Source organism: Ambystoma mexicanum, chromosome 8 (genome assembly GCF_040938575.1).
Source record: "Ambystoma mexicanum isolate Mex_15411 chromosome 8, UKY_AmexF1_1, whole genome shotgun sequence".
Lineage (NCBI taxonomy): Eukaryota > Metazoa > Chordata > Amphibia > Caudata > Ambystomatidae > Ambystoma > Ambystoma mexicanum.
In genome coordinates this window covers 341028982-341041216 of record NC_090929.1, presented here as the reverse complement: position 1 = coordinate 341041216, position 12235 = coordinate 341028982, and the positions used below count along the sequence as shown (strand labels likewise).

At 43.0% G+C, this 12235-nt stretch overlaps 1 protein-coding gene across 3 annotated transcripts in view; it reads right to left on the bottom strand.

Annotated features, from left to right (window-relative positions):
- Nucleotides 1–12235, bottom strand: part of NOXA1 (NADPH oxidase activator 1) — a 288049-nt gene that overhangs the window by 168528 nt on the left and 107286 nt on the right. For all 3 annotated transcript variants that reach the window (XM_069609785.1, XM_069609784.1, XM_069609786.1), the window contains 2 exons: nucleotides 11381–11515; nucleotides 9655–9762 (listed from right to left, as the gene is read on the bottom strand). In XM_069609785.1, the coding sequence (XP_069465886.1) occupies nucleotides 9655–9762; nucleotides 11381–11515 (243 nt within the window). The remainder of the gene's footprint in view (nucleotides 1–9654; nucleotides 9763–11380; nucleotides 11516–12235) is intronic.

Sequence of the window (12235 nt, the reverse complement as noted above, 5' to 3'; positions counted from 1 at the left end):
TTCATGTTCTTGAAATTTGTTGATATGTTAGAACGGACATACGTAGTGATATGGAACTTAATAGTTACCAAAGTTCCAAGTGAGGTGGGAGGGTTCTAGAAGCGTAGGAGGGGACAGTGGTTGGAGAAACATGGAGATGAGTCAGTGCAGTAATCTAAGCACATTCCTAAAAAAAAAGAAAAAGTGTATCTTACTGAGGCTCTGCATTCATCTTTACAGGGTTGTTTTACGAAATTCCAATTTGTATTATCTGTTTCATCATATGGTTGTGTCATAGTCTATGGATTGTGATGTGATCCATTATATTTGTTGTGTATATTTCTGTGATGGTATTGTATTCTGTAATCTAGTAATGGATTTTTCTACACAATACATTGATGATGATGGGTGAAAAAATAGCAAGCAAGAGAGAATGTGGCACAGGGTGGATAATACAGAGTAACATATGGCGGGGTAGAAGAACAAAAGGTAGATGGAGCGCTACACAGTGGCAGAGAGAGGGACACTGACTGGCTGGCTGTGTCTAAGATAGCTGACCTTGGATGAAGAAGAAGTCCTATGGAAAAGGAGAGGGCCTATGAGTACAAATGTAACATAGGACTGTGACAAATATGAAAGAATAGAAGGATTGCACTGAAAGAGATATACTGTGATGAAAGTGAAGCACTGTGATGAAAGGTGACTGTGACATAGGACATGGACTGATGAAGGACTGATAAAGGAGAAGAACTGTGCAAGGGAGAACTCTGATGAAGGGCAGATGAACAACACGGGCTCAACAAAGGAGAAAGGGGCTGTGAAGAAGGAGAAGGACTGTGACAAAGGAGAAGGAATTACAGGACTGTGACAAAAGAGAAAGACTAATGAAAAAGAAGGACTGTGACAAAAGAGAGCTTAGGCAAACAATCTCTGTTGCAGGAATAATTAAGGAAAAAGACTGTTGAAGGGGGGGCTCACAAAGGGGGAAGGACCATGATGAAGGAGAATAATATGACAAAGGAAAGGTAGTGTGGAAAAGGAGAGGAACTGTGACCAAGGAGTTTGTCAAAGGAGAAGGAGTTTGACAAAGAGGAAGTAGTGTGAAAAAGGAGGAGGAGTGTGGCAAAGGAGTTTGACAAAGGAGAAGGAGTTTGACAAAGAGGAAGTAGTGTGAAAAAGGAGGAGGAGTGTGGCAAAGGAGTCTGACAAAGGAGAAGGAGTTTGGCAGAGCAGAAGGAGTTTGACAAAGGAGAAGGAGTTTGATAAGGGACAAGGAGGGATGAAGGAGAAGGACCGTTATGAAGAAGAAATGGAATGTAAAAAAAAGTGAAGGACTGTGACAAAGAAGAAGGCCTGTCACCAAGGAGAAGGACTGTGGTGATGGACTAATAAATAGGAAGGACTGTCCCAAAGGACTAAGAAGAAGGGCTCTATGAAGGACTGAAGGTAGAAGGACTGTGATGAAGGAAAGGGACTGATGAAGGATGTAGGGAAAGGATTGTGATGACAGAGAATGACAGTGATGAAAGACTAATAAAGGGAAAGGACTGTGACAACTATGATGAAGGGGAAGGACTGTGATAATAGAAAAAGACCCGGTCAAAGGCTAATGAAAGACAATAGGCCTCATTACGACCCAGGCGGTAGAGGGTTAACAGCACCGGTAGAGCTGCCGTCGCCGTTAACCCTCTACCGCCTCTACCGCCTCATTACGAGGTCTGCTCGCGGGTCCCGCTAAAAACGTCTGGTAATACCAGGCGTCCTTAGCGGGATCCGCTAGCAGACCAGCATCCTCACCATTCCCATTGAGCCCTATGGGAATCGGGATGTACTCAGTCTGGGTCCCGGGAAAGGGAATTACCTCCAAGATCAGAATGGCCCGGTAATTCCCCATTCCAGGAACCCGGACACGGTACCCGGTACGCGGTACCCGGTATGGGGGAAGCCATGCCATGCCGCTAAAAGCGCTAGAAGGACTGTGATGGAGAAGGACTATGATGAAGGACAACGGTGACCAAGGACTGCACTAAAGAAAAAGAAATGTGATAATTGAGAAGGATTATGACAAAGGACTGATTAAGAGGAGCAGCTGTGATAAAAAGCTGTGAGCAAGGTGAAGGACTTTGAAAAAGAAGGACTGTGACAAAGAAGGACTGTGATAAAGGAGAAGGACTGTGACAAAAAAGAAGGACAATGATGAAACAGGACTATGACGAAGAAGAACTGTGCTGAAGGAGAACTGATGAAGGAGATAGAAGGACTGTTATAAAGAACTGTGCTGAAGGGGAAGGTTCTGATGAACGACTGTAATGATGCATAAGGACTGTGACGAAGTAGAAGGGTAATTACAATCACAATAACAAAGGGTAGAACTGTCATGAAGGACAAAGGAATACGATTGTTTTGAAGGACTTTGAAGAAGAAGGATTGACAAAAGAAAAGGAGTGTTATGATCGATAAGGACAGGGACAAAGGAGAAGGAATATGGCACATGACTGATGAAGGGGAAGGACTTCTTCTCAACACCCTTTTTCCTCTCTCTTCTCTGTAGAAAATATTGACCATAAGGTGGCTCTTATATATGCCAAAACAAAAAACAAAATGATAGGATATTGATAGTGTATACTAAGCTTGGATGCACCAGGAAGGTGAAAAAGAGACAAGCACAACCTTACACCAATCCGAAAGTGCATGCATGCAGAAATACTTAGAAAGGTTTTGCCAACTTTCAACTTCTAATAAGCTATCATTAGGTGTAAGCATTTCAGAATAAAACAACTTCAAATTTACATCTATTGCAATGCTTAGCCCCCCTGAGGGGGTGAAGCAAATGGCCTCTAGTAGCTGGTTTAGAGTATGTTTTATAGCCAGCCTTCTAATTGTAAAGGGTCAACTAACATGTCTCCTGCAACAGCAGTATTTTATGGCCTCTAAATATCTAGTTCCTCCTCGTTGTTTTTACCTCGTTGGTGTTCCACATCAGTACATGAATGCCATCAATGCTAAAGATTTGAGAATAAACCATTTGGCGAAGCATTCATATTGAGGGTGCCAGCAATGACCAGTCCTGTAGTGACTCTTTGTTTTTGTCATTGGACCAAGTATTAGAGACAGATCCTGTGGCAGTAGAAAAATCCCTTTAAATTAATAACAGAGAATGCCAGATGGCTGGTCCAAATCCATGGCCTCCTGGTCTAATAGAAAGGGAGATACATGGCCAGTGCTCACAAAGCTTACTAGGTCAAACCACATAGACCTAAATGTATCTCTCTGTTCCCATTTCAAACACGCCACTATATGGGAATAAAAGTGAGCTACTAATCTGTCTGAACCATAGTCAGGAATTTGCCACCCCATCAATGTTGCCCGTATGCAACAATCGAAGCACAGGGATCTTAGACAATAAATGCAATAACATTTCCCTATTTAGGAAAATGTCACCATTAACTTGGACCATATTTTCTAAACCTAGCACTCTGTAGTCATAGCTTGTGGAATGATAAACAACCTGCTGACGAGTACTTGGAAAGGACCTCTCATGGACGTCAGTCAGATTCTTGATGTGAGACGAAGAACCCGGAATGGGGCCTCCATTTAGAACTTCAGAGTTCGACGACACCACGTCCACTACTGGTGTGTTGGATACAGGGTGGGACAGAGGCACTTCATTAACCATGACATCAGAAAGCGGAGACACCATGCTCAATTCAGACCTATCTTGAGGTATCAGGAAGGTGATCTTCAGTTGGGATGTCAGCATGCTCAGCTGTTTCTTCTTCTTAGCTTTTACTTTGTTAATCTTATTCACCCAAGGAGAGGCGTCTGTGACATCTTCAGTACCAGGAATCACAATTGATGATCAATTATTTCTCTCTCTAAAGGTAGGGAGCGTAGACATTTTCATGACGACTTCCTCTTATTAATGTCAGTACACAGTCAATTCTTTGTCTTTTTCCGTGGCCATAGCCGAAACTTCTTCTTTTCCCTTACCCTCGTTGGAGGAATGATCTCCTCCTCCTCTATTCCAGACGGAGGGTTTAGTTCAACAGTAGTTGGGGCGGGGTCTCATCATCCGCTGACGCAAACACATCAAGCGAGCCACTTAATCTTGATTGGCATTCCAGAAGGGGGAAGGACTATTAGGCTCAGCCTCTGCACCCACAATAGAATTAGTACTGTCCAATACAAGACCACCCCTGTTAGATTGTCTTTCTATTGATGACTGAGTCCAGTTGCTCAGTTTCTTATCAATTTCCATTAATTTGTAGGAATTGTCCTGAACAATGTCCTTAACATTATCATAGAGACGCAAGATGGATTCCAATACCAGATGGAGCGCTGAAATAGGGGAGGAGCCCTAATGTATCTAGATTGCACATAACGTTTGAGTCCCTTCTCAAATGAACGTTTAGGGGTGTAAAGAGATCAGGATGTGTCGCATGGCTTTATTGAATTGAGTGAAATGGACCCAGTAAAGGTGCTTGGGATAGTTGCACTTTATGTGTGGAAGATGCAGGCAACTGATCCTCGGTTAAAGAGTCATCGCCTAATTCTCGGCACATTCAAATAAAAGATTCATCAACAATCAGGGAGTCGACTCATTCCACATGTACATTCATGGTTGCCAAATTTGCGTCAGAGGCTGTAGATGGTTGTCATTCCTAATTGGGAACGGTCAACTGACAAAAGTCGGTAATTTTAACTTGTTTGTCCTTTGGTTGTTGGTCTGTTTGAATAGGTGGGGCAATTGCCATGGAATGCTCCATGATAAAAAGGAGCCATTGAAGTGATCTGATCCATGGTGTTAGAATTGGTAGTGCTACGTGTATTGTAAGTGGAAGCCAGAGGATGAGGAAGGAAAAGATCTTTTCGTGCAGAGGGCTGGGTAAAAGTCGATGGCTCCCAGTTAACACCACGTTAGTGAGATTATGAGTTCCCAGGGCCAGACCAGACCGGAAACATTTCGTAATGGAGTATAACTAAAGGCAAGCAATGAACGGCTTACCTATTAAAGTGGTTTCTGCTGGAATGGCCGTCATTCTTCTGCTCACTGCTTCCCTTCGCAGACCACTGCAGACCATCCACTTGCCCATACTTCTGCTCTCCACGCAGTAAGTGGGTTTTTATAGAATAGCTCTTCCTCTTCCTGGTTTTCAGAAGAATGCATAGTCAATCACCAAAAATCCGACTAGCAGAGTACCGCCACCACAGAACAACCATTTACTCACACTTCCACCTGCTCTCTGCACAGGAAGTGGGTTTTTATAGGATAGCTGCTCCTCTTCCTGGTTCTCAGCAGAGTTCCTTGTCAATCACCCAAAATATGACTAGCAGGGTGCCGCCACCACAGACCATCCACATGCTCACAATTGTATCATCAGCAGTAGTAGCAGCACTACTATTTCTGGAAGCAGTAGTACAATTATTACTAGCAGTACTAACACTGCTGACAATGTTAGCACCTCCCCATTAGTAACAAGAGCACTACCAGTATTAGTAGCACTACCACCAGTAGCATAAATTGCACTGCTATGAGTACAAATAGTACAACATTAATAGAATAATACTACAAGTAGCAGTAGTAGTATTATCACTATTAGGACAGTATTTATAGAATTGTGACTGGTAGTAGTAGTGCTATATCCAATGCTGCTGGTAGTACTAATAATGATGTTGCTTCTGTTAGCATTTGTAACCATACTACTACTATAAATAACCATAATACTGGTAGTACAGAGAGTATTACTGCCTCTAGTGGTAATACTACCACTATTACATTTCCTGAGTAGTAGTGCTACCACTTCTGCAGATAATGATATATTTGTTGAAGCAGCTGCATTAATACCATAAGTAGTATTAGTAGCAGCAGTGTTAGCACTGTTAATTGCATCAGAAGAAGTGTCATCAGTAGTCATACTAGTATGACAATATGACTGGTGTTATTATTACTATAACTACAAATAATAGTAGTACTAGTATTGCTACTAAAGATGCTACTGCCAGTAATAGCAGTGATATTACTGATGTTGGTAGTAGTGCTGCTACTGCTGGTAATAGTGGTACTACTGTTGACAGTAGTACTATTAGTAGATGCATTGCTATATCTGTTGGTGGTACATGATTAGTAGGTATATAAAATTGTTGATGCGAATTCAAATTAATTGCACCTTTTACTTTGCCCCTTTGTTGCTATAATATAATAATAATAATAATAATATTTATTGTGTTATAGTTTAAATTATAAACTTTACACAAACCTTTCAAATAACAGAAAAATAATACATAATCCAATGCAAATACAAAAAATGTATAACCTAAAAAAAAAACCATATAAAATCTATCCACATATATTCATAGGTTCAACTCACAATTGTCTGTACAAAATTGAAGTAAAATGTCTTGATCAGTAACCTAAAGTGTTATGCCCAAAGTAACTTCAACTCTCAACCAGATGGTATATAGAGCTGTCAACAGGCGCATACTATTGGAATGAGTACAGTGGTGCCAAAAAAGGTCGTCCTTGATGTACATATTTTCAATGCTGTAACTACCAAGGAGGGGATTAAATGTGCTAGCCATTTCGGGGCATTCAATCAGAAGGTGCTTTGCCGTCTCCAGCTGGTCTTGAGCTTTACATAGGCGACATATTCGCAGCTCGACAGCAATCATATCTTTTCTCCCTGTGATCATAATCGTGGGTAGTTGCTCCAATCTGAGCAATAAGATGAACCGTCTGAGTCTGGCTGATGGGCAGATGTTCAAGTATCTCTGTGGTTTCTTAAAGTCGTACAATCTGTATTGCACAAATTGGTAGCTTCTTAAGCTTCTTAGATGTTCAAAGTTCTCTAACCAATCCCAGAGTTCTATACGTTTGGTCAGAGCCCTTTGTACTTCTTCTGAATAGCAACCATCCCTAGATTGCCAACCTATTTCATGAAACAATTTAGTCATCTGATCAATGGTTGTACATACCGAATTCTTCTTAACCATTTCCTGATGGACAGCTGTTAACAATCCATTACTTGAGTCTCGGGTCATTTTTAGATATAATGAGGCCCGCTTCTTCAATACTAATGCCTTTAAAGAAATCTAGTCTAATAATGGCCATTGGGATACAGGGAGGTAGGCCAAGAATGCAACGCCAAAATCTACCTTCGATCACCTGTAGCCACTTTAGGTCAGTCTCAAGGAGGGCTTCCAGCCCGTAAATTATGGCCAGAGAGAGAGCTTGTACATAAAGTTGGCGAGTGCCCCATAATGTGAAACCACTCTGTTTAGCAGTAAACCTATAAAACAGGGCAGTCTATTGTGCCGCTCTAATGCTACGCGATTGTTTGCAGGCCGCATAGTCACCCGTGACTTCAAAATCAATGCCCAGATATCGATATTGAGGAATGTAGGAGATATTCACCAAGCCTACCCAGGGACGTCATTTCACCCAAATGCCAGGGGTAGCGGAAGTGACATCACACGACCCTTGACCTCCTGATGACATCACAGGAAGTGGTGTCATTTGATCCCACCCCGAAGTGATATCGCGGGAAGCGATGGAACACAACCTTTCACTTGTTGACAAAACAGGAAGTTACATCACATAGCATTGTACACTACGAAAAATATGGTTACAATATCACTATAATGTGATGTACATTTCATGCAAGAATGGATCGCCATATGTAGCGTTAAGATCAGTGTGTATAGGCCCATGTTATCAAATTACTATGAATGCAAGCAGACGTCCATGACCAAATGATACTGATGTGTTATTATATAGCACTTACGCTTAAACGCTTTATATAGAAAAAATATACACCCAATACCATCCAACCTGTGTCGGTACTCATTTATCGACCTCAGAAGGATGAAAGGCTGAGTTGAGGTGTTTAAGAACAGACTAAATCAGTGACTCACCCCCTGAAGTGTGCCTGAAATAAACCTTTAAAGAGTCTAGCAATTATTGTATAGAATTCCAGAAAGACACATTATTTGGTATTCCTATTCTTTCTTATTTAGGGTCAGTGCTGAAAGTGTTAGACTTGTGGCACTCCTGTGCTTATTTTTCTCATTTTTTTTTTTTTATAAAGGGCCTGAACAAGAAAGCCAGCCACTCCAGGAGCTTGCATTACAAAAAACAGAAAAATACAAAAAGAATTTTAAAAGTTTTTTTTTTACAGAGGTCGCAAGGGAGACCACAGAGGTCGCAATGGAGACCTCAGAGGTCGCAGTTGCGACCTCTGGCGACCCCTAAATGACGCCCCTGAGCCTACCGTAAGTTTACACAGGATACTTTATTTTTTGTGTATCTCATGTCCTTCGTTTTTCCTAAATTAATACTGAGGCCATTCACCTCTGCGTACTCCCACAGTGCAGCCGCCGATCTACGTATCCCACTAATGGTGTAGTCAAATCTTACCAGATCGTCCGCGTACGCTAATACGGGACAAGTGGCTTTACCAATTTTAGGGGGGAAGTTGCTTGCTGCAGTTATTCCTTTAGGGATGTCATAAACATACAAGTTGTAGATTAGAGGTGCTGTAACGCAACCTTGTTTTACTGCCCTATGTTGGGCATCATTAACAGTTGTGTGACCTTCCTGGTCTCACTTCAGTTTGACTGAATTATTTTGATGTAAGAGTCTTAGATAATATATTAAACCTTCCGGGCAGCCCATTAGTTTCAATTACCTCCACAGGCGGCTTCAAGGGATGGAATCAAAAGCCACTGTGAAGTCTATATATAAGGCATAGAGTGGGGCAGCCCCCCCTCTTTGTGCTCTAGTTCGTAAAATGTCCATAACCATGATATTGTGGGAGGTGGAATATCCCTGTCTAAACCCACTTTGAAATTTGGACAGTACACCAGAACCCTCTGCCCATGATTGTAACTCTTTTAAGTGAAGCAAATATCTTCCCCGTGGCATCTAACATTGAAAGCAACCTATAGTTGCTTGGGTCGAGTCTATTTCCCTTTTTAAACACAGGGATTAATATTACTGTTTGCCATGAGCAGGGTATTTGACCAGATTTTAAGATTTTCTCAAATAATATACCCAGCAGGCTCGCCCAGAACTCAGGGTACGATTTCATAACAATATTGGCCAATCCGTTAGGGCCCGGGGGTCCTGAGGATTTTGTCTCTTTGATTTTATTCAAAATAAGTTTGTATGATATAACAATCAGAGCCACTAATAGAGGACTGCCTAATACTGTTGATTTATCGTCTTTTGCATTCCGATTTTCCAGGAATTTTACCCATACTCTAGCTTCAATGGGGTTAGCTAGTGCGCCATTCTGAACACCTCGTGCCTCGTTGCTATAATATATCTGCAAACTGGTTCTTCCTTTCCTGCTCTGTCACTTCCTCTTAAAATGCTTGAAAGCAGCTCACAACATGAAGGGCAACTAGAGCAAGGAAAAGGTTTACACACATTCTGAAATAAGATACATGGGAGGTTTTTCATGGAAACAGGCAAAAGATAGAACAGTAACAGTGAGGGACAACATATTGTATTGTTGTACAAACTGTTTACCTCTTTAAATGGGACTAGACCACTCGGCCACATCTTTTATGCAGCGTGAAAGCAGGGCTCAAGTATTCACAGCAGTGTGCGCTGACTCACCCGCTAGGCTGTGGGTTGGTACGCGCGAAGTATTTATAATAAGGCTGTGCTCTTACCTTGGGTGTGCCCAGGACCATCTTAGAATTCAGCTGTTCCACTTCCTGCTTTCGAGGTCGGAAGAATTTGCCCTGCGGGACCTGAATTGGCTCCAGGGAGAGGTGTTCCTGCCGGGGACAAACACGGACCGTCAGAGAGCGCATTCCAGGCTTTAATGGGCCGATACAACACACTCAATGTTTCAGGCTTGGACTTGTGAACCACAGCCCCTTGGGTAGTACCACCTAAAAGTGGCCATTGACTAGACTTACTCCCTCGCACTCAGTGTTTCAGGCTTGGCCTTGTATGAGGTAGAAATCCAACATTGTTAGCTGAGTCTAAAAATTGTATATGGGTCGGATCCTCATCCTTGCATGGCTTGAATACAGTCCCCCAATTGTAATAGAACAGTATTTCAAGGCAGTACTAATTTATTTAAATGTATAAAGCGCACAAACAGCCCTTGGGCATCATGGCGCTGTTACAGTATGCTTACTTAGTTGCGAGATGGTTACAGATAAATGACAATGCAGACAGAATGACAAAAAGGAGACAGGAAAAATGACAGGCTCCTTGGTTACAGTGGAACAAGATAACAAGATGGGTCCATGGTTACAGTGGAACAAGATAACAAGATGGGTCCATGGTTACAGTGGAGCAAGATAACAAGATGGGTCCATGGTTACAGTGGAACAAGATAACAAGATGGGTCCATGGTTACAGTGGAGCAAGATAACAAGATGGGTCCATGGTTACAGTGGAACAAGATAACAAGATGGGTCCATGGTTACAGTGGAACAAGATAACAAGATGGGTCCATGGTTACAGTGGAACAAGATAACAAGATGGGTCCATGGTTACAGTGGAACAAGATAACAAGATGGGTCCATGGTTACAGTGGAGCCGAGTCAGCTACAGAGATAAACTGTTTAACATTACAGAGTTTAACATTACTAATGATATGCAAATCAGGCCTAGGTCTCTTTTCAGATTTGTAGCACAGTTCTAAATTAGGACGAGTGCATAAAATGGACACATGCAGGCTTTGATTAACCTTACTCCAGTCTTCTGAGTAGGCAGGGGTGGACTGGCCTACAGGGGAGAATTCCCAGTAGGCCTCTGCACCCTAGGCCTCTTTTGCGTGGTAGCCTACTTTAATTCCAAATGTTCTAATAGAAAAGGGTTGGGCTTCCTGAAAATGTGTAATATGGGGGCACTTTGGAAATTATTCCCAGGGCCTGTTTTGGTTCCCAGTCCACACCTGTCACTAGGATTGTGTTACTGACAGCACACGCCCTTCTCGCTGGGGTTGCAAACATTGAACAGAGAGTACTGGCCGTTCTCAGCATTGGTGCAATGCTTTTAACAGCGAGTACTGGCTCTGTAAGGCGTCGACACCTTTAACAGAGAATGCAGTACATTTAGTGAAGTACTGGCAGTTCACTTGAGGAATGCAATGTCTAACATGGTACTGGCAGATCTTATAACGGTTGCAATACACTTTACGGAGAGTACTGGCAGTTCTCATTAGAGTTGCATTCCCAAGCAGAGAGTACTGGCAATCACTAACAAGATGCCAATGCGTTAACAGGGAAGCACAGTTCTCAGCACTGTTGCAATGCTTCTACCAGGAGGGTTCGGGAGTCGGGGGAGTGCAGGATGGCACGCACAACACGCAGCTTGACGGGGGCCCCGACCGTCCGGTACAGTCTCTGAAACCCAATTCAATGGATGCTCATGGCTCACCTGCACCTTCAGCAAGGCGTCTTCCAGAGTTGGACACCTCCCGCCCGGCTGCTGCTGGAGGGCCTCCTGCAGGCATTCCTGCGCTGCCTGCCACTGGCCCAGGGCACACTGCACGACTGCAGTGTTGTACAGCACCTGCGGAAGGGAAGACAGGAGAATGGTTTGCTAGTGGTCACATGAGCAGCCAGGAGTGTGTGGGCGCTGCAAGTCAGAGCGAGTACAGATCTCTCCAGCAGCAGCAGAGCAGCAGGGTGCCCCAGCACCCAAGAGCAACAGCGGAGCGAGGCAAAGGCACGCTCTTCTAAATGCTACTGCAGGCTATGTGGGGGACACGCTAGGTAAAAGGAACACGGACTCTTCAAAAAAAAGTGTATACATATTATATATTGTTGCTCCTTGCTCTAAATGGGTGCATTTTTGACAGGTTACCCCTTAAAAAGCCTTTGCATCAATTCCATTTAGTTGTACGTGTGCAAGCCTTTGGATCAGCTTTGTAGCAGCAGCAGTAGCACTAGTAATTAATGTCATTACTGGCAGCAGCAATGCTAGTAGTGTCGCTGCACAAGTTATAGCAACAGTAGTAGGCGCTATGTTCCGCTAGCACTACTACCTCTCACTACTAGACTTCTTACCTCTACTACTAGCACTATGCAGCTCATCTGCTTACAGCTGACAGAACTACCCCTCCTATCACACTGCTAATGGTCAGACGGGTGCATCGAGTGCTGCCATTACTAGCAGCAGTATCATTGCTGGTAGGTTGTATTTTCTACGCCACCAAGCAGTTTTCCTTGCTTTTATCAGATCTGTAAAATGTTACTGTAGTACCACCTGAGAAGTGAGTACTTTAATGTC